Source organism: Anas platyrhynchos, chromosome 17 (assembly GCF_047663525.1).
Source record: "Anas platyrhynchos isolate ZD024472 breed Pekin duck chromosome 17, IASCAAS_PekinDuck_T2T, whole genome shotgun sequence".
Lineage (NCBI taxonomy): Eukaryota > Metazoa > Chordata > Aves > Anseriformes > Anatidae > Anas > Anas platyrhynchos.
This window is the reverse complement of record NC_092603.1, coordinates 4,808,091-4,828,167: the sequence shown is the minus strand read 5'-3', so window position 1 is coordinate 4,828,167 and position 20,077 is coordinate 4,808,091. Positions and strand designations below refer to the sequence as shown.

The 20,077-nt window shown below is 63.0% G+C and overlaps 3 protein-coding genes across 13 annotated transcripts; 2 read left to right on the top strand and 1 right to left on the bottom strand.

Moving 5' to 3' along the window:
- Nucleotides 1-1,877: 1,877 nt before the first annotated feature.
- On the bottom strand, nt 1,878-8,940 carry CCHCR1 (coiled-coil alpha-helical rod protein 1). Of its 7 annotated transcripts, none has more exons than XR_011803899.1 (15): nt 8,873-8,936; nt 8,175-8,210; nt 8,035-8,095; nt 7,421-7,718; nt 6,815-6,895; nt 6,162-6,299; nt 5,981-6,091; nt 4,455-4,540; nt 3,627-3,739; nt 2,855-2,918; nt 2,719-2,774; nt 2,519-2,594; nt 2,396-2,438; nt 2,047-2,143; nt 1,878-1,928 (listed from the first exon to the last, which is right to left on the bottom strand). XR_011803899.1 is itself a non-coding variant. In XM_072025050.1 (15 exons), exons 1-14 carry the CDS (start codon nt 8,910-8,912, stop codon nt 2,058-2,060), a joined length of 1,251 nt encoding a protein of 416 aa, XP_071881151.1. In that variant the 5' UTR covers nt 8,913-8,937; the 3' UTR covers nt 1,878-1,928; nt 2,047-2,057. The 7 variants fall into 7 exon arrangements, 5 of the variants coding, with proteins under 5 accessions (XP_071881151.1, XP_071881150.1, XP_071881152.1 ...); XM_072025050.1 differs by having other exon boundaries at nt 2,557-2,594; nt 8,873-8,937; XM_072025049.1 differs by having other exon boundaries at nt 2,542-2,594.
- A 155-nt stretch (nt 8,941-9,095) lies between these two features.
- LOC139998950 (uncharacterized) lies at nt 9,096-16,348 on the top strand. 3 transcript variants are annotated; one of them, XM_072025056.1, is made up of 5 exons: nt 9,096-9,176; nt 11,297-11,351; nt 11,456-11,555; nt 13,408-13,790; nt 15,745-16,348. In XM_072025056.1, the coding sequence occupies exons 4-5, from the start codon at nt 13,409-13,411 to the stop codon at nt 16,191-16,193; spliced, it is 831 nt and encodes a 276-aa protein (XP_071881157.1). In that variant the 5' UTR covers nt 9,096-9,176; nt 11,297-11,351; nt 11,456-11,555; nt 13,408; the 3' UTR covers nt 16,194-16,348. The 3 variants fall into 3 exon arrangements, with proteins under 3 accessions (XP_071881157.1, XP_071881158.1, XP_071881159.1); XM_072025057.1 differs by lacking the exon at nt 11,297-11,351 and having other exon boundaries at nt 9,131-9,176; XM_072025058.1 differs by lacking the exons at nt 9,096-9,176; nt 11,297-11,351; nt 11,456-11,555 and adding an exon at nt 12,125-12,282.
- A 16-nt stretch (nt 16,349-16,364) lies between these two features.
- LOC119714792 (uncharacterized) lies at nt 16,365-20,055 on the top strand. Of its 3 annotated transcripts, none has more exons than XM_072025055.1 (3): nt 16,365-16,494; nt 18,158-18,309; nt 18,634-20,055. In XM_072025055.1, exons 2-3 carry the CDS (start codon nt 18,268-18,270, stop codon nt 19,609-19,611), a joined length of 1,020 nt encoding a protein of 339 aa, XP_071881156.1. In that variant the 5' UTR covers nt 16,365-16,494; nt 18,158-18,267; the 3' UTR covers nt 19,612-20,055. The 3 variants fall into 3 exon arrangements, with proteins under 3 accessions (XP_071881156.1, XP_038027726.1, XP_038027725.1); XM_038171798.2 differs by lacking the exon at nt 16,365-16,494 and adding an exon at nt 17,198-17,336; XM_038171797.2 differs by lacking the exon at nt 16,365-16,494 and adding an exon at nt 17,275-17,420.
- The last annotated feature ends 22 nt before the right edge of the window (nt 20,056-20,077 follow it).

Genomic DNA, 20,077 nt, shown 5'->3' with positions numbered 1-20,077 from the left:
GGAGGGGGCGGGGGCATGGGGGAAGGTGGAGGGAATGGGGGAGGAATGGGGGTGGGGGGGGAGTAGGGATGTGGGGGGGAATGGGGGTGCGGGGGGGAATAGGGATATGGGGGGGAAATGGGGATATGGGGGGGAATAGGGATGTGGGGGGGAATGGGGGTGCGGGGGGGAATAGGGATATGGGGGGGAAATGGGGATATGGGGGGGAATAGGGATGTGGGGGGGAATAGGGATGTGGGGGGGAATGGGGGTGCAGGGGGGAATAGGGATATGGGGGGGAAATGGGGATATGGGGGGGAATAGGGATGTGGGGGGGAATGGGGGTGCGGGGGGGAATAGGGATATGGGAGGGGAATAGGGATATGGGAGGGGGGTGTGGGGAATGTAGATGTGGGATGGGGGTGCGGGGATGGGGGAAGGTGGAGGGATGTGGGGGGAGATGGGGATATAGGATGGGGGTGTGGGGATGGGGGAAGGTGAAGGGATGTGGGGGAGAATATGGATATGGGGTGGGGGTGTGGGGAATGCAGATATGGGATGGGAGTGCGGGGATGGGGGGAGGATGGGGGGATGGGATGGGGTTGTAGGGATAGGGGAAGGTGGGGGGATAGGGGACATGGGGGGGATAGGGGATGTGTGGGGGGATAGGGGATGTGTGGGGGGATTGGGGACATGGGGGGTAATAGGGATATGGGATGGGGTTGTAGGGATGGAGGAAGGTGGGGGGATAGGGGATGTGGGGGGGGGAATGGGGATCTGGGATTGGGGTGTGGGGTGATGGAGGAATGGGGACATAGAGGGGGCATAGGGACAGGGGAAGGTGTGGGAGGGGACATGGGGACAAGGGGAGGACATAGGTGGCATGGGGACAAAGGGGGGGCATGGGGACAGGAAGGCACGGGAGTAGGCATGGGGGCTTGAGTGGGTATGGGGACGTGGGGGGTTTATAGGGACACAGGAAGATATGGGGACATTGGGGCTCTGCTCCAGCTTCCATGGAGGAAAGGGGGACTTCAAAAGGATCAAGACATGGGGACACAGGAGGACATGGGGTTACAGGAAGATGGGAACGTGGAGAGGGGACATGGGGACACGGAGGGGGGTGTGGGGAGGCAGTGGCATGGGGATGGGGGGTTACGTGGAGACACGGGGCACGAGGACATGTCGGTGTGGGGACACGGGGGCTGTGGGGGACACACAGGGACATGGGGGGGGACATGGGGGTGGCTGTGGGGCTGCGGCATGGTGACGCGGGGCACAAAGGGACTGCTTTGCCCCAACCCCCATCTGGTGGGGGTTGGCCCCATTTTGAGGGGATTTGGCCCCATTTTGGGGTTTGATTCCGGTTTCCGGTGGGGACAGTGAGGCGCCCGGCTGGGTCGCCATGGCAACGGGCGCCATGTTCCTGGCGCCGCCATGGCAACGGGCGCCATGTTCCCGCTGTCGCCATGGCAACGCGGCCTACCGCAGGCCCTGGGGGGACCCCGATGTCCCCATGGGGTCCCCCGTGTCCCCTCGTGTCCCTCATCGCCCTCATTGCCAGCCCTGTACCCCCCAAGACCCTCCTGTCCCCCTTGGGGACACCAGTGTGACCCCCCCAGACCTCCCTGTCCCCCTTAGGGACATCAATGTGTCCCCCCCCCACAGACCCTCCCGTCCCCCTTGGGGACATTGCTGTCCCTTTGGGGACATCCGTGTCCCCCCCCGAGACTCTGCTGTCCCTCTTGAGGACACCAATGTGACCCCCCAGACCCTCCTGTCCCCTTTGGGGACACGCCGCCCCCCCCCGCCACATCCCCGCTTTGCCACCCTAAACCACGGGGACGCTCCTGTCCCTGTCCCCAAGTGCCACCCCCACAAGGACACGGGGCCACCAGCGGTGTCACAGCTTTTAATGAGCCCAAACAGTGCGAAAAAGGGGCAAAAACCTGTGAAATGCAAATAAAATCACTCGTTGGGGGCAGCGAGAGCCAGCGCGTGACAGGGCCTGGGGGTGGCACTGTCACCTGGGAGGTGACAACATGGAGGGGAGGGGGACACACTCACCTGGACACCACTCAGGGGGGGGTCCCGATGTCCCCATCGTCCCTGAGGATGGCGGCACCCAGGGCCTGCAGCTGTGTCACCAGGGAGCCCAGCGCCGCTGGGGGAGGGGGACATTGGGGACATTGGGGGGACAGGAGGGGACACCGGGGTGGGGGGGACACCAAGACACTGCGGGGGGACATTTGGGTGCTGGGGGGAGGGGGGGCAGGACATCTTTTGGGGACATTTGGGAGTGGGGGGGGGGGGAAATGGGGACACCCAGGGGACACCCGTGGAGATGGGGACATGGGGACGCTGTGGGGGGACACATGGGGACGCTCCGGGGGGGACATGGGGACACCGGACCTACCTCTGCCAGGGGGGACGCTCGTCCTGTCCCCACAGGGGGTGACCTGGGCAGGGGACAAGGGGGGACATTGTGGGGACACTGTGGGGACAGCAGCCACCCCTGTCCCCAAGCCCCCACACACACCCTGTGTCCCCTCCCTGTGTCACCTCGTCCCGTGTCACCTCGTCCCGTATCACCTCCACCAGCCCTGAGGCCACCCCTGTGGGGACAAGGACATGCCACCATGGGGACACGGCAGGGGACACGGCTGCCACTCGTCTCAGGTGACACCGGGTCCCCCAAAGTGTCCCCCAAAAAAATGTCCCCAGAGTGTCCCCGCTCACCACTGTGCTGTGTCCCCCCAGGCGGACGGGCTCCTCCTGTCACCTCGGCCACCAAGCTGGGGACAGGGCCACCGTGTCACCCTCAGAGTCCCCAAAAACAGGGCCCCCCCCCGGTGTCCCCCCGCCCCTCACTCACTTGTCACCCGCCGACTCCCGCTGCCACTGCAGCCGGTCCAGGGCCACCAGCGGGGCCACCAGCCCTGGGGACAAGGGACAGGGTGATGCTGGCTGCCCGCAGGGTGACGGCCACCCAAGGGGGGTGACGGTGACACTGGAGCCACACGGGACCATCACGGCCACGTCCCCATCCCGTCCTTGTGTCCCCATGGCCCTGTGTCCCCATCTGTGTCCCCAACCTTGTCCTTGTCCCCTTCTGGTTGTCCCCATCCTTGTCCCCAACCCACATCCTTGTCCCCACCCCATGTCCTTGTCCCCTCCTGGTTGTCCCCATGTCCCTGTCCTTGTCCCCAACCCACGTCCTTGTCCCCTCCTTCTTGTCCCCATGTCCCCAACCCATATCCCTGTCCCTACCCCATGTCCCTGTCCCCATGTCCCTGTCCCCTTCTGGTTGTCCCCATGTCCCCATCCTTGTCCCCACCCCATGTCCCTGTCCCCTCCCCACTGTCCCTTTGTCCCCATCCTTGTCCCTGTGTCCCCCTGCTCCCTCCCCATTCCCCCCTGTCCCCAACCCCACCTCCCCCCTGTCCCCATGTCCCTGCCCCGCTGTCCCCATGTCTCCAACCTCCCGTCCCCATGTCCCCAACCCCCTGTCCCCATGTCCCCAACCTTGTCCCCAACCTATATCCCTGTCCCCAGCCCATGTCTCTGTCACCTTTCCATGTTCCTGTCCCCTTCTGGTTGTCCCCATGTCCCCAACCCCGTGTCCCCGTGTCCCCATGTCCCCTCACCCCGCAGGACCCGCAGCTGCCGCCCCGCGCGGTGCAGGCGGGCGCTGAGGCCACCCAAGGCCCCGGTGGCCGCTGTCACCACGGCCTCGCGCCCTGTCACCGCCACCGCCAGCCTGGGGACAGGGACAGGGACAGGGCTCAGCGCTCCCAGTGCCTCCCAGTCCATCCCAGTCCCCCCCTCCCGGTGCCAACAAGCAGTCCCCAGCACACCTCAGTTCCCCCCCCAGTCCCTCCCAGTGCCACCAAGTGGTCCCCAGCCCCTCCCAGTTCCCCCCAGTCCACCCCAGTTACCCCCCCAGTGGTCCCTAGCCCATCCCAGTTTCCCCCAGTTCACCCCAGTTACCCCCCCAGTGGTCCCCAGCCCCTCCCAGTTCCCCCCAGTCCACCCCAGTTACCCCCCCAGTGGTCCCTAGCCCATCCCAGTTCCCCCCAGTCCACCCCAGTTACCCCCCCAGTGGTCCCTAGCCCATCCCAGTTCCACCCTGTCCCTCCCAGTTCCTCTCCAGTCCCTCCCAGTTCCTCCCAGTTCCACCCCCAGTGCCACCAAGTGGTCCCCAGCACACCCCAGTTCCCCCCCAGTCCCTCCCAGTCTCTCCCAGTACCCCCACGTGGTCCCCAGCCCCTCCCAGTTCCTCTCCAGTCCCCCCCAGTTCCTCCCAGTCCATCCTAGTTCCCTCCCAGCATCCCCTCAGCGCCACCAAGTGGTCCCCAGCCCTTCCCAGTTTGCCCCCAGTCCCTCCCAGTCTCTCCTAGTGCCCCCAGGTGGTCCCCAGCCCGCCCCCCAGTCCCTCCCAGTTTCCCTCCAGTCCCTCCCAGTGCTCCCAGTACCTGGCGACCGCCTGGGCCAGTCCCCCCAGTGCCTCCTCGGCCGCCTCTGCCCGGCCCCGCTGCCGGGCCACCTCCTGCGCCAGGCGCTGGGACAAGTGCCACCGCGTCCCCAGGGTGTCCCCAGGGTGTCCCCAGGGTGTCCCCAGGGGTCCCCCACGTGTCCCCTTCATGTCCCCAACCCCCCTCCCCCCAGGTCCCTGCTGTGTGCCCCCCCCCACGCCCCCTGGGATGTCCCCAACACGCCCCCAAGTGTCCCCAAGCACCCCCAACACGTCCCCAAGCACCCCAACATGACCCCAGTGTCCCCAAGGAAGTCCCCAGGGCCCCCAACATGTCCCCAAGCACCCCAACATGATCCCAGTGTCCACAACATACCCCCAAGTGTCCCCAACCATGTCCCCAAGTGTTCCCAATACGATCCCAGTGTCCCCAACACGCCCCCAACATGTCCCCAGTGCCCCCAACAACGTCCCCAAGTGTCCCCAACATGCCCTCAGTGTCCCCAAGGATGTCCCCAAGTGTCCCCAACATGCCCACAAGCACTCCCAACATGACCCCAGTGCCCCCAACCATGTCCCCAGTGTCCCCAAACATATCCCCAGTGTCCCCAACACGTCCCTAAGTGTCCCCAAGCGTCCCCAACACGCCCCCAGTGTCCCTAAGCACCCCCAACATGTCCCCAAGCACCCCCAACATGTCCCCAACACCCCCAAGCATGTCCCCAAGTGTCCCCAAGCACTCCCAACATGACCCCAGTGTCCCAAACACAAACCCAATGTCCCCAAGCATGTCCCCAGTGTCCCCAACACACCCCCATGTGTCCACAACACGCCCCCAGTGTCCCCAACACGTCCCCAACACGACCCCAGTGTCCCCAAGGATGTCCCCAAGTGTCCCCAACATGCCCCCAAGCACTCCCAACATGACCCCAGTGTCCCCAAGCATATCCCCAAGTGACCCCAACATGTCCCCAAGTGTCACCAAGCATGTCCCCAATGTCCCCAACACGTCCCCAGTGCCCCCAATCATGTCCCCAGTGTCCCCAAGCACCCCCAACATGACCCCAGTGTCCCCAAGGATGTCCCCATGTGTCCCCAACACGCCCTCAAATGTTTCCAACATGCCCCCAGTGTCCCCAACACACCCCCAAGTGTCCCCAACATGCCCCCAGTGCCCCCAAGCATGTCCCCATGTGTCTCCAACACATCCCCAGTGTCCCCAATACTCCCCCAGTGTCCCCAACACATCCCCAACACGTCCCCAGTGCCCCCAAGCATGTCCCCAAGTGTCCCCAAGCACCCCCAACATGACCCCAGTGTCCCCAAGGATGTCCCCAACGTCCCCAACACGTCCCCAAGTGTCCCCAACCCGCCCCCAGTACCCCCCCCACACCCCCCACATCCCCCAACCCTCCCCAGCTCCCCATTCCACAACCCCCCGCCCCACATCACCCCCCCCACACCCCTCCCCGTGTCCCCACGCCCCCCCAGCGTCCCCCCCCCGTGTCCCCATGTCCCCCCCCTGACCTCAGCCTCCCTCCTCAGCAGCTCGGCGCTGGCCTCCCTCTCCCGCAGCCTCAGCTCCAGCCTCGCCCCCCGCCGCCTCCCCGCCGCCACCTCCGCCCCCAGCGCCCCCACCTGCGAAAAAAGGTCAGGGGGTGTCCCCAACCCCCCGGGGGGGGGACAGGGGACACGGGGGGGCACCCACCTGCGCCCGTAGCCTCCTCTGAGCCTCCTCCTGCGCCCGCAGCTGCACCAGGAGGGCGAAGACCTTGGCCCGCCAGCGCCCCAGCAGCGCCCGCAGCCGGGGGGGGGCCACGGCCAGAGGCACCCCGGGGGGGGGCAGCTGGGGGGTAAAAGGGGTGAGGGGGGGGGTTAGGGGGTTTTGGAGGGTTTGGGGGGGGTTATAGGGGGTGAGGGGGGAGTTTGGGGCACCCGGAGTGCCCACGGTTTGCAGGAGGGAAGCCCAAAGTGACCCCCCCCAAACAGGGGGGGGGCATAAAGAAGCCCCCAACACCCCAAGGCCCCCCCACGACACCCCAAGGTCCCCCCCATGACATCCAAGACCCCCCTCAGTCCCCCAAAGCCGTGCCCGTACCCTAAAGCCACCCCCCAGCACCCCAAAAGCCCCAAAAGCCCCCCCCCGAGCACTACACAGCCCCCCCAGCACCCCAAAGGCCCCCCCAGCACCCCAAAGGCCCCCAAAGCCCCCCCCAGCACCACCCCAACACCCCCCAGAGCCTCCCCAGCCCCCCTCCAGCACCCCAAAGACCCCCCCCAGCACTTCAAAATCCCCCTCCCCAGCACCCCAAAGCCCCCCAGCACCCCCCCAGCCCCCCAAATCCCCCCCCAGCCCCCCACCTCTCGCTCCAGCTCGCGCTCCTGCAGGGCCAGGATGTGGCTCAGGGCGCTGAGCCGGGCCTGGAGCAGCTCCGGGGCCTCCTGGGGGGGGGACATGGGGACATTGTGGGGACGTCCTGGGGACACTGGGTATGGGGACATGGGGACAGCATGGCGACATGGGGACACTGTAGGGACATGGGGACACCGGATATAGGGACGTTGTGGGGACGTCCTGGGGACATTGGGTATGGGGACACACTGGAGACACGGGGACACTGCGGGGACAGGGCTACCGTGTCACCAAGGGGATGTGGGGACGTACTGGGGACACCACAGGGACAATGCCACCGTGTCACCAGGACAATGGGACGTGGGGGACACTGTGGGGACATCCTGGGGACACCGGGTATGGGGACACAGTGAGGACACCGTGGGGACATTGTGGGGACGTTCTGGGGACACTGGGTATGGGGACACAGTGGGGACATTTTGGGGACACCACAGGGGTGGGGGGACATGGGGGGGGACATGGGGACACGGGGGGGCCACCAGGGGCCGGGGGGACACGGGGACATTGCGGGGACAGGGCCACCAGCAGGGGGCGCCCCCCCCCCCCCCACTCACCTCCCCCGCAGGTGGCTCCTGGCCAGGCCCCGCCCCCTCGGCCTGGCCCCGCCCCTTTTCTGCTCCAAGCTCCGCCTCCAGGCTCTGGCTCCGCCTCTTCTCAGCCTCAAGCTCCGCCCCCAGGGCTTGGCTCCGCCTCCTCTCGGCCTCAAGCTCCGCCCTCAGGGCTTGACCCCGCCCCCTTTCTGCTTCAAGCTCCGCCCCCAGGGCTTGGCCACGCCTCTTTTCATTCTCAAGCTCCGCCCCCAGGGCTTGGCTCCGCCTCCTCTCGGCCTCAAGCTCCGCCCCCAGGGACCTGCTAAAGGGAACTGAGGCCAGGCTCTGGGGCTTACTGGGAGCACTGGGAGCTTACTGGGAGCAGTGGGAGCTACTGGGAGAACTGGGTGATGGTGTCAGTGCTTACTGGGAGAGGAGCCAGGTTACTGGGAGCACTGGGAGCTACTGGGACGGCAAAAGCATGTTAAGAACAGAGCCTGGGGGGGCAACTGGTGATACTGGAGTGTTACTGGCAAGGGGCGACAGAGAGCACTGGGGGCTACTGGAAACCCTGGGGAGGAACTGGGTGATTACTGGGAGGCTACTGGGAGAACTGGGAGGTTACTGGGAGGACTTACCTGGTGCTGGGGCCGGGGGGGCGGAGCACAAAGTGTGACGGGGGGACGAGGCCCCACAGACCTGGGGGGGGGACAGGGGGTGGCACCACGCGACCAGTGCTCACCAGTACCCACCAGTACCTCCCAGTACCCACCAGTACCTGGTGGCCCCGGGGGACCCTCGGCCATGGCACCTGCTGGAGGGTGACACTCCCAGTAAGTCCCAGTTCCCCCAGTTCAGGGCTGCTCGCCCCTGCACAATCCCAGTACCCAGCCCCAGTAGCTCCCAGTAGCTCCCGGTAACTCCTCATATCCCTCTCCCATAGCTCCCAGTACCCCCAGTGGCTCCCAGTAACTGCCCCCCACGCTCCCACTGCCTCCCAGTATCCCCCAGTACCTACCAGCATTCCCACACACACTCCCAGTATCCCCTCACTCACTCCCAGTAACCACCCTCAAAGGCTCCCAGTACCTCCCAGTGGCCCCCAGGTCCCCACCAAACGGCTCCCAGTACCACCCAGTACCTCCCAGTAACCGCTCCCCATGGCCCCACTGCCTCCCAGTGGCTCCCAGTTCCCCCCTCAGAGACTCCCAGTTGCCTCCCAGTGCCTCCCATTATCTCCCAGTGACTCCCAGTATCCCCTCACTCTCTCCCAGTAACTCCCAGTAACCACTTCCCATGCCCCCACTGCTTCCCAGTGGCTCCCAGTTCCCTCCTCAGAGGCTCCCAGTACTTCCCAGTACCTCCCAGTATCTCCCAGTGACTCCCAGTATCCCCTCACTCGCTCCCAGTAGCTCCCAGTAACCGCTCCCCACGCCCCCAGTGGCTCACAGTTCCCTCCTCAGAGGCTCCCAGTACCTCCCAGTACCCCCCAGTACCCCCCAGCCGCGCACTGCATGCTGGGAACGCGCCCCCACCGCCTCTCTCCCGCTCCTGGCGGCTCAGCCAATCAGCGCGCGGAACGGCCGAAAGGGCCCGCCCCCAGCCCCGTCGGCGGGAAAGAGGCAGCCAATGAGAGGCAGAGGGGCGGGGCGAAGGCCCGGCCTCCCAGCCGGCCAATCGGCAGCGCCCGCTGGGATTGGCACGGGCGGGGGCCAATCAGAGCTCGAGGGGCGGAGCCGGCGTGGACGTGGCGCTGAGGGGGGAAATGGCGGAGCTGGGGGTAAAGGGGGGTAAAAGGGGGTCGGGGGGCAAATGGGGGAAAATAGGGGTAAATGGGGGCTAAATGGGGAAAATAGAGGGTAAAAAGGGACCTGAGGGCGGTAAAAGGGGACCTGAGGGGGGTAAATGGGGGTAAAAAGGGGTAAACAAGGGGTCTGAGGGGGCTAAATAGGGGCCTAGGGGGGAAAATGGGGGAAAATAGGGGGTAAATGGGGGGTAAATGGGGAAAATAGGGGGTAAAAAGGGACATGAGGGGGCTAAAAGGGGACCTGGGGGGGTAAATGGGAAAAATGGGGGGGTTAAAGGGGGTCGGGGGGGTAAATGGGGGCAAATAGGGGGGGTATAAGGGGACCTGAGGGGGATAAATGGGGGTAAAAGGGGATAAACGAGGGGTCTGGGGGGGTAAATAGGGGCAATGGGGGGGCTAAAGGGGGTCGGGGGGGGTAAATGGAGGCAAATAGGGGAGGTAAAAGGGGACCTGAGGGGGATAAATGGGGGTAAAAGGGGGTAAACAGGGGGTCTGCGGGAGGTAAATAGGGGCCTAGGGGGGTAAATAGTGGCTGGGGAGGGGTAATTGGAGACCTGGGGGGGGAAATAGGGGCAAATGGGGACCCTGGGGGGTAAATAGGGGTAATTGGGGGGTAAATGGGGGCCCTGGGGGGGTAAATGGGGGCAATGGGGGGGTTAAAGGGGGTCGGGGGGGTAAATGGGGGCAAATAGGGGGGGTAAAAGGGGACCTGAGGGGGATAAATGGTGGTAAAAGGGGATAAACGAGGGGTCTGAGGGGGGTAAATGGGGGCAATGGGGGGGCTAAAGGGGGTCGGGGGGGTAAATGGAGGCAAATAGGGGGGTAAAAGGGGACCTGAGGGGGATAAATGGTGGTAAAAGGGGGTAAACAGGGGGTCTGGGGGGGTAAATAGGGGCCTAGGGGGGTAAATAGGGGCAATGGGGGGGCTAAAGGGGGTCGGGGGGGTAAATGGAGGCAAATAGGGGGGTAAAAGGGGGCCTGAGGGGGATAAATGGGGGCAAATGGGGGCCACAGGGGAGTAAAAGGGGACCTGAGGGGGGCAATTGGGGGGTAAATGGGGACTATAGAGGGCTAAAAGGGGACCTGAGGGGGGTAAATGGTGGTAAAAGGGGGTAAACAGGGGGTCTGGGGGGGGGTAAATAGGGGCCGGGGGGGGCAAATGGGGGGTAAATGGGGGCAATGGGGGGGTTAAAGGAGGCCGGGGGGGTAAATGGGGGCAAATAGGGGGGTAAAAAGGGACCTGAGGGGGATAAATGGTGGTAAAAGGGGGGTAAACAGAGGGGGCTGGAGGGGTAAATTGTGGCAGTTGGGGGGTAAATCGGGGTCTGGGGTGGTAAGTAGGGGTAAATGGGGGCCATGGCGGGGTAAATAGTGGCGATTGGGGTAACTAGTGGCAAGTGGGGGGTAAATGTGGATCTGAGAGGGTAAATAGGGGCAAATGGGGGGTAAATGGGGGTCTGGGGGGGGTAAATGGGGTCCTGAGGGAGTAACTGGGGGTCTGAGTAGGATAAAAGGGGCCCTGGGGGGTAAATGGGGGTCTAAGGGGGGTAAATGGGGGCAAATGGGAGGTAAAAGGGGGTCTGAGGGGGGTAAATGGGGGCCTGAGGGGGAGAAATGGGAATTTAAGGGGGGTAAAAGGGGTCTTTGGGGGGGGTAATGGGGTCCTGGGGGGTAAATGGGGGTCCAGGCTGGGAAATGAGGTGCCTGAGGGGGAGAAATGGGGGCCTGAGGGGGTCAGGGGGGGTAAATGGGGGTCCAAGGGGGAGAAATGGGGATCTGGGGGGGTAAATAGGGACAAATGGGGGCTTGAGAGGGTAAGTGGGGATTTAGGGGGTAAATGGGGGTCCTGGGGGTGTAAATGGGGGGGTAAATGGGGGCTTTGTGGGGTTAGTGGGGCACTGGGGGGGAAATGGGGTCTCTGGGGGGGGTAAATGGGGGGTCTGGGAGGAGAAATGGGGGGTCTGGGGGTGAAATGGGGTCCTGGGGGGGGGGGTGTAACTGGGGGGGGGGGTGTAACGGGGTCAGGGGGTGTAAATGGGGCCGGGGGGGGCAGTACCCACCCCCCCCCCGTGACTCAGCCCCCTCCTGTCCAGGTGCCAGCGCGGAGCCGTGGGGGGCACCGCCATGGGGACACTGCTGGGGACACAGGTGGGTGCTGGGGGGGTTTTGGGGTCCCCCCCCGGGTCCCTAAGGAGCCCTCCCCACTGGGACCCCCCCCCTGATCCCACTGGGACCCCCCCCTGATCCCGCAGGGTGGCCCTGGTGGCAGCGATGGGGACGTTGGGGACACCGGTGACATCGGGGACGTCTGGGACACTGAGCGGCGCCAGGGCCACCTCTGCATTCCTCCAGGTGAGTATGGACCAGTATGGCCCAGTTAAAACCAGTAAGAACCAGTAGGGACCAGTAAGGAGCTGTAGCACCAATAGAAGACCCCACAGACCAGTAAGAACCAGTAGGAGCGGGGTAAACCCTATGGATTTACAGGGGAGGGTATGGGCTCCTCTGACCAGTATGGACCAGTTTAGACCAGTAGGGATCTTGTTTTGTCCCCAGTGTGTCCCCAAGTGTCCCCAGCATCCCTTGAACGTGTCCCCAAGCATCCCCAGCATGTCCCCAAGTGTCCCCAACTCGTCCCAGCGTGTCCCCAGCATGCCCCCATGTCCTAATGGGGTTCCCCAGCGTGTCCCCATCAGGTCCCGGGGGTGTCCCCAGGTGTCCCCAGTGGGACCCACAGGTCCCATCCCCGCACCAGCCAATGGGAGGCCGCGCTGGGGCAGATTGACAGCACCGACAGCCAATCAGCACTCACAGGGCGCGGCTGGGGTGGGAACGAGGGCCCTGGGGGGCAACTGGGGGACCCTGGGGGCATCAGCAGGGCCCTGGGGGGCAAATTAGGGCCGGGGGGGGTCAGTGGGGCAAATGGGGGGCAAGTGGGGTCCTGGGGGGCGTGCGTGGGTGCAGGGGGGGGACAAAGTCCTGCCCCTGTCCCCCACGTGACGTGGGTACGTGGCCAGGAAGGTGGCAAGGCAGCGCCAGGGGTGCCACCGCCCGCTTGGGGACGTTTCCAAGGGCACAGGTGGGTGCCAGGGGACACTTGGGGACCCTTAGGGGGGGGACCCCAAAGTGGGGGGGTGGCCCCCGGCGCCAGCGGTGCCGCGGGAAGGGGAAGTCGGCGACTTCCTGCGAGCGGGGACGCCGCGGGGACACCACGGGGACCCGTGCGGGTGCCAGCACGTTGGTGGCACTCGTGGGGACACCGCTGGGCACCGTGGGGACATTGGGGGTCGGGGATCCCCCCCGGGGGTGACCCCACACGGGGACACTGGGTTCCTGCTCCTGGGGGTGTCCCCTCCGCGGTCCGCGGGGTGGTGGCATTGTCACCGAGTGTCTGGGTGGGGACGCGGCCACGGGGACTTCGGTGTCACCCCCGTGGACGTGGCCCTTCGGGGGTGCTGGGGGCCTCGGGGACACTCGGGGCACTTCTCTGGGATTGTCCCTTTTGGGGCACATGGGGACCCAAGGACGTGGCCCCAAGGAGGTGGCCTCACATGGATACTCAGGTCCTGAAGGAGGTGTCCCCAACAGGACAGAAGTGTCCCCAAGGTGTCCCTGTGTGGACGCTGGGGTCCCCAAGAAGGTGTCCCCAAGGAGGTGTCCCCAAATGGACCCCGAGGTTCCCAAGAAGCTGTCCCCAAGGAGGTGTCTTCGCTGGGACCCTGAGGTCCTGAAGGAGATGTCCCCACATGGACACTGGGGTCCCCAGGGCGGTGTCCCCAACTGGACAGATGTGTCCCCAAGGTGTCCTTATCTGGACACTGAGGTCCCCAAGGAGGTGTCCCCAACTGGACCTAGTGTCCCCAGGGTGTCCTTATCTGGACACTGAGGTCCCCAAGGAGGTGTCCCCAAATGGACCCCAAGGTCCCCACGGAGGTGTCCCCACGGAGGTGTCCCCAGCTGGACCTAGTGTCCCCAAGGTGTCCTTATCTGGACACCGTCCCCAAGGAGGTGTCCCCAGCTGGACAGAGTGTCCCCAAGGTGTCCTTACATTGACGCTGATGTCCCCAAGGAGGTGTCCCTATGGAGGTGTCCCCAACTGGACCTGGTGTCCTTATCTTGACACTTATGTCCCCAAGGAGGTGTCCCAAGCTGGACAGCCGTGTCCCCAAGATGTCCCCCCGCTAACCCTTTGTGTCCCCCCCAGGATGGCCTCCACTCAGCTGACCCCGGTGCTGGCCACGGCCTCGGCGGCCACCTCGCGGGGCGTGAAGGCACTGGAGGGACTGGCCAACGCGCTGGGGAAACCGGAGGAGATGCCGAAGGCACAGGAGGAGGCCGAGGAGGCGGTGGCGGAGGCCGAGAGGACCCTGAGGAGGCTGGACCAGGTGCAGATGGCCACGCTTGCCACCAAGGCGGCGGAGGAGCCGGGGCTGGAGGCCACGAGCATCTACAGGGCCTTGGAGGCCTTCACCAAGGCCAGGGTCGAGGAGCTGGAGCGGGAGCAGAAGCGGAACCGGCGGCAGCAGAAGCTCCTGGTGGTGCTGCGCAACGTTGCCCTGGGGCTGCTGCTGCTCTGCACCCCCCTGCGTGAGTACGGGCCGGGGGGGGCCAGGAGGAGCCAGTAAGAAGTGGTGGAAACCAGTAAAATCCAGTAGAGGCCAGCAAAAAAGCAGTAGGAACCAGTAAGGAACCAGTAAAAAACGGTAGAGGCCAGTAAAAAAGCAGTGGGAACCAGTAAGGAACCAGTAAAAAACAATAGAGGCTCGTAAAATCCAGTAAAGGCTGGTAAAAAAAGCAGTAAAATCCAGTAGAGGCCAGTAAAAAAGTAGTAGGAACCAGTAAGGAACTGGTAGGAACCAGTAAGAAGTCGTAGAAACCAATAAGAAACGGTAGAGGCTAGTAAAAACCAGTAGAGGCCAGTAAGGAACCAGTAAAAAATGGCAGAGGTTCGTAAAATCCAGTAGAGGCCAATAAAAAAGCAGTAAAAGCCAGTAAGGAACCAGTAAAAAAGCAGTAAAAGCCAGTAAGGAACTGGTAGGAAGCAGTAAGAAGTCGTAGAAAGCAGTAAGAAACGGTAGAGGCTCATAAAATCCAGTAGAGGCCAGTAAAAAAACAGTAAAAGCTGGTAGAGGCCAGTAAAAAAGCAGTAGGAACCAGTAAGAAACCAGTAAAAAACAATAGAGGCTCGTAAAATCCAGTAGAGGCCAGTAAAAAAGCAGTAAAAGCCAGTAAGGAACTGGTAGAAACCAGTAAGAAATCGTAGAAACCAGTAAAAAACGGTAGAGGTTAGTAAGAACCAGTAGAGTCCAGTAAAAAAGCAGCAAAAGCCAGTAAGGGACCAGTATGAACCAGTACAAACCAGTAAGGGACCAACAGGGAGTCCTTCAGGTCCATTTGGTTCACTGGTGCTGGTGGAGAGCGCTATGGCCCAGTAGGCACCAGTTCAGACCAGTAAGGAATCCTGCAAACCAGTAGGCTCTTCCCCCTTTTTCTATTACGGACCAGTACGGGTGCCCTGCAGACCAGTTTAGACCAGTATACACCGCTAGAGGTTAGCGGGAACTACCGTAAACTACTAAGGACCAGTACAGACCAGTAAGAACCATTAGGTTTTATCCTGCCCTGACTGGTTTAGACCATCAAGGAGCCCTACAGACCAGTAAGAACTGCTATAGACCAGTAGGGAGTTCCAGTATAGACCAGTGTAGACTCTCCTGTGCTCCCAGTATGGACCAGGGGCCACTGGGAGGGGATCAAGGGACACTGGGAGGGGATCAAAGGATAGTGGGAGGGCAGGGGGACTGGGGACACTGGGATGGGACAGGGACACTGGGAAGGGGATGGGGGCGCTGGGAGGGAACTGGGGGGCACTGGGAGGAGGACCAGGGGACCTCGGGACGGGATGGGGACACTGGGAGGGGACTGGGGGCACTGGGAGTGAGCCGGAGGGTACTGGGAGGGGATCAAGGGACACTGGAAGAGGATGGGGACACTGGGAGGGAATGGGGACACTGGGAAGAGGATACTGGGGAGGGGATGGGGACACTGGAAGAGGATACTGGGGAGGGGATGGGGACACTGGGAGGGAACTGGGGGCACTGGGAGAGGACGGAGACACTGGGAAGAGGACACTGGGAAGGGGATGGGGGCACTGGGAGGAGGACCAGGGGACACTGGGACAGGATGGGGACACCGGGATGGGACAGGGACACTGGGAAGAGGACACTGGGAAGGGGATGGGGACACTGGGAGGGGGACTGGGGGCACTGGGAGTGAACCAGAGGGTACTGGGAGGGGATCAAGGGACACTGGGAGGGGATGGGGACACTGGGAAGAGGATACTGGGAGGGGATGGGAGCACTGGGACAGGATGGGGACACCGGGAGGGGACAGGGACACTGGGAAGAGGACACTGGGGAGGGGTTGGGGGCACTGGGAGGGAACTGGGGGGCACTGGGAGGGGGTCCAGAGGCCACAATTTGGGGACGGTGACCCCGGGAACGCCACCAGGTGCCACCCCCGTCCCTCCTTGTCCCCGCAGTGTCCTTCGACGCGGTGCGGGAGGCGCTGGGGGTGACACAGGAGGGCCACCTCGTCCCCTGCCTGGCCACCGTCCTGCTGGTGTGCCAGGTGGCCGCCTGGGCCTCCGAGCGCTCCGGCCACCACCTGGCCACCGCCTTGGACCAGCAACGTCACCAACTGACCCGTTACCGTCACCTGGCCGACGCCACCCCCCCCCCCAATGTCCCCCAAGACAAATGGGAGGTCTCGGTGGCCCAACGGAGGCTGGAGGAGGTGGCCGACCAGTTGCGGCAGCTACTGGGAGCACTGGAGGACGACCTGCAGGACGCCCGCGGCTTCCCCGCCACCACCCGCGCCTTGGGGACAGCCGCGGTGGCCTTGGGGACGGTGACCCAGGACGAGGAGGCGACGCGGAGGCTGGCGGAGGCGCTGCGGGTGCTGCCCGGGGAGGTGGTGGGGCAGCCGTAGCCCCCCCGGTGACCTTGGGGACAGCGGTGTCACCCGGGGGCGTCCTGGGGTCCCCCTGGTCCTTTTTGGGGACTCTGAGGTGGCCTTTTGGGGACAGGGAGGGTGGCACTGTCCTTTGTCTCCTCGCCCCAATAAATAAATAAAGCTTAAGGGTGCGCCCAGGCTCTGGTTCGTCACTTGGGGGGGTGGGGACGTCCTTGAGGACAAGGGGACGTGTCCTTGAATTGTCCCCACCGCCGGGATTGTCCCCGACAGCCTCCAGGATCCCCCCGTTGGATGTCCCCAGGCTGTGGGGGACAAGGTGGGGACACAGCGGGGCCCTCAGGGGACAATTTGGGGATGCAACGGGGGGGGCTGTGGGAGGCACAAGGGGGACATCCTGAGGGGTCCTTGGGGCTCTGACGGGGACATCGGGGGACACTGGGGACATTGGAGGCTGTTGGGGGGGACATTGGGGGACATCTGGGGCTGTGGGGGACATTGGGGACATCTGGGGCTGTTGGGGGACATCGGGGGACATTGGGGGCTGTTGGGGGACATTGGGGACATCTGGGGCTGTGGGGGACATTGGGGGCTGTTGGGGGACATTGGGGACATCTGGGGCTGTGGGGGACATTGGGGGCTGTTGGGGGACATTGGGGACATCTGGGGCTGTGGGGGACATTGGGGACATCTGGGGCTGTGGGGGACATTGGGGGCTGTTGGGGGACATTGGGGACATTGGGGGCTGTTGGGGGACACCAGGGGACATTGGGGACATTGGGGGTTGTTGGGGACATCGAGGGCTTGGAACATCGTGGGGACATCCGAGTGCCACCGCATCCCCAGCCCCACGTGTCCCCAAGTGTCCCCCCCTGCCACCGCCCGTGGGAACCCCGGAGGCCCCCAGGGGAATTGGGGACAAATCAGGAACCCCACCCCCCCCAACAACGTCTGCGTCCAAAAAAGCGACAAAAAAAAAAAAAAAAAAAAAAAAAAAAAAGGAAAAAAAATCCCCCAAAAGGAAGAACCCGGCCCCAGGCGGAGGAAAACTCGGGAAGGCAGCTGGGGGAAGGGAGCCAAGCGCTTGGGGCGTGCGCCAAATCCGCGCGTTTCCACCCAAAACACTCTCCGGGAACTTTCTCTTTCCCTTCGGGAGCCGCGGTGAGGCTCCTGCGCGTTTCTTCCCCCGGCCCAGTTTTGGGTCCGTTTCACCCAATTTGATCATTTCTGAGGGCCCTGGTCCCGGTACTGTGCCCGACCCCAAAACAAACCCTAAATTCCCTGGGATGTACGGGGCGGGCTCGGGTGTGGGGTTTTCATGCTTAATTCAAATATTTTTGCTGCTGGATTCTTAATTTTTGCTACTTCCGAAAATCTGGGATTTTGGTACCTCTGTGATAGCTTTATTAATAATTTGTGGGATTTCAGGATTTCTGTGATTTCTTTGTAATAATCTGTGGGATTTTGGTGTCTCTGTGTGTCCTTCATTAATCATTTATGGGATTTTGGTACCTCTGTGCTTGCTTTTTTAATCATTTCGGAGATTTTGGTACTTCTGCCCTTGCTTTATTAATAATTTGTGGGATTTTGGTACCTCTGTGATGGATTTATTAATAATTTCTGGGATTTTGGTGTCTCTGGGATTGCTTTATTAATAATTTGTGGGATTTTGGTACCTCTGCTCTTGTGGTTTTTTGTTTGTTTGGTTTTTAATAATTTGTAGGATTTTGCTGCCTCTGTTACTTCTTTTTTAATAATTTGTGGGATTTTGGTACCTCTGTGCTTACTTTATTAATAATTTGTTAGATTTTGGTGTCTCTGTGCTTGCTTCATTAATAATTTGCGGGATTTTGGTACTTTGGTGCTTGCGTTAATAACAATTTGTGGGATTTTTGTGCCTCCGTGCTTGCTTTATGAATAATTTCTGAGATTTTTGCCGTCTCCAGGCTTTTCCCATTAAGCCCAGCTGTGTTTATGAGCAGGGATTTACTGAAATCTGTGATAAACGCGGAATTTGGGGCAAGCCAGCCTGAGACGCGACGCCTGGACCAGCTGAGGGGCCCTGAGGGTTGTCACCCCCCTGCCACCCGCGATGTGGACGTCGGATGTCACCGGGGCCACCAGCCCCACTGAGGTGGGGCCAGGTCCGGGGCGGATGAGGGGACGTGGGGACAAGGGGACAGGGTGGTGGCAGAGGGACAGCAGGGTTGGGGAGACGTGGGGGGGGGAAAGGGGACAGAGGGTGGCAGGGGGTGACGTTGGGAGCGGTGACAGGGGACGGGGGGGTGACCCAGGGGACAAGGGACAGCAGGCGACGGTGGCCACGTCCCAACGCTTGGGGACACGGCTGTCCCTGGGGGTGTCTTGGGGCCACCGTGCCTTCACCCCAGCACCCCCAGGGACAGGGGACAGCGGGGAGGCCATGAGGACCACGGTGTCCCCCTTATCCCGTCCCCAGGTGTCCCCGGAGCTGCTGAAGCCGCTGGTGGACGTGGTGGCCACCATGGGCAAGCTGGGGGCCACCAGCGGGCACATTCCCCTGGCCAAGCCGTGGGAATCGCTGCGGGGTGGCCTCCTCACCTTCAGGGCCGGCGTGCGCGAGGCCGTGATCCACCGCGATGGGGAGGCCGCCCGCCTGCGCCGAGCCCTGGCCACCACCGCCACCGAAGGGCCCGGTGTCCCCGCGGCCACCGCGGTGGCCACCGTCAGCGGCTGGCTGAAGGCGGTGGCCACCGTGGAGGCCGCCTGGGCCAAGCTGAAGGCGGAGGCCACCGGCCTGAAGGACGCCTGCGCGGTGGTCGCCGAAACCGGGGCCACCGCCGGGGCCACCGCCGGGGCCGCCATGGGCAAGCTGGCGGAGGCGATTGCCCGGGAGGACGAGGCCTGCAAGAATCTGCGGGCTGCCACCCACCTCCTGCCGCTGGCCTTGGAGCCCACCGAGCCGGCCGAGAAGATGGAAGCCCACGACGCGCGGCTGGCGGGGGCCCAGGCGGGGCTGCAGGCGGCCAGCAAGGCCACCGAGGAGGAGGCGGTGGTGGTGGCGCACAAGATGAAGGCCAAGGAGTGGGGACAGCGCGCGGCGGTGGCCTGTGAGCTTTTGGGGCAGCTGGTGGTGGCCTGTGACGGCGCCCACCGCTACTACTGCCACCTGCAGCGCCGCCTCAAGGACATCGAGGCCATGGTGGGCCCCGAGGCCACGCAGGGGGACGCGGGCAGCCCCAAAGGGCTGGCGGAGGCGGTGGCGGTGGCCGAGGCTCTGTGGGTCGCCAGTGCCCGCCTGGCCCAGGAGCACCTCCTGGGGATGCTGAAGGTGGTCCACGTGCTGCTGACCACCGGTGGCACCACCGATGGCACCGCCGAAGCCACGGACCTGGCCCGGCGCTGCCAAGATGCCACCACCGCCCTCCCGGGGCTGCTGCCACCGGGGCTCGCGTAGGGGACGGTGGCTTTGGTGGCACCCAAAGGCAATGGGTCATGGAGCAGGAGCGTTTTGGGTGGAAAAGGGGCCTTCAAGGACACCAAGGCCAGGCTGAGCCATGTCCCCTAGAGCCACGTCCCCCAGTGCCACCTCCCTTAGAGCCAAATCCCTTAGTGCCACGTCCCCCAGTGCCACGTCCCCTAGCGCCACATCCTTTAGTGCCTTATTGGCAAAAAATTGATTGATTAAATTGATTAAAAAAACGGGACGTGGAGCGATAAAATGAGAAACCGATGGACAAAAATCAATAAAAAGGAGAAATAGTTTGAAAAAGTTTGAAATAGTGATGAAATAGTTTGAAAGAGTGAAGTGGTAAATTGCTTGTTGAAAACGATAAATCGATGAAAATGATAAATTGTTGAAAATGATAAATTGTTGATAATGATAAATGGATGAAAATGATGATAAATCGATTGATAAAAGT

What these genes read in the sequence shown, in the direction of transcription:
- LOC119714792 (XM_072025055.1), top strand. Translation starts at nt 18,268, where the DNA reads ATGTGGACGTCGGATGTCACCGGGGCCACCAGCCCCACTGAG. An exon ending in GGGCCACCAGCCCCACTGAG is followed by an intron (nt 18,310 to 18,633) that starts GTGGGGCCAGGT and finishes TCCCGTCCCCAG; the next exon opens with GTGTCCCCGGAGCTGCTGAA.
- LOC139998950 (XM_072025056.1), top strand. Translation starts at nt 13,409, where the DNA reads ATGGCCTCCACTCAGCTGACCCCGGTGCTGGCCACGGCCTCGGCGGCC. An exon ending in GCTGCTCTGCACCCCCCTGC is followed by an intron (nt 13,791 to 15,744) that starts GTGAGTACGGGC and finishes TTGTCCCCGCAG; the next exon opens with TGTCCTTCGACGCGGTGCGG.
- CCHCR1 (XM_072025049.1), bottom strand. Translation starts at nt 8,912, where the DNA reads ATGCAGTGCGCGGCTGGGGGGTACTGGGGGGTACTGGGAG. An exon ending in AGAGGAGGCTACGGGCGCAG is followed by an intron (nt 6,092 to 6,161) that starts GTGGGTGCCCCC and finishes CTTTTTTCGCAG; the next exon opens with GTGGGGGCGCTGGGGGCGGA. An exon ending in ACGAGGTGACACGGGACGAG is followed by an intron (nt 2,439 to 2,541) that starts GTGACACAGGGA and finishes TCCCCTGCCCAG; the next exon opens with GTCACCCCCTGTGGGGACAG.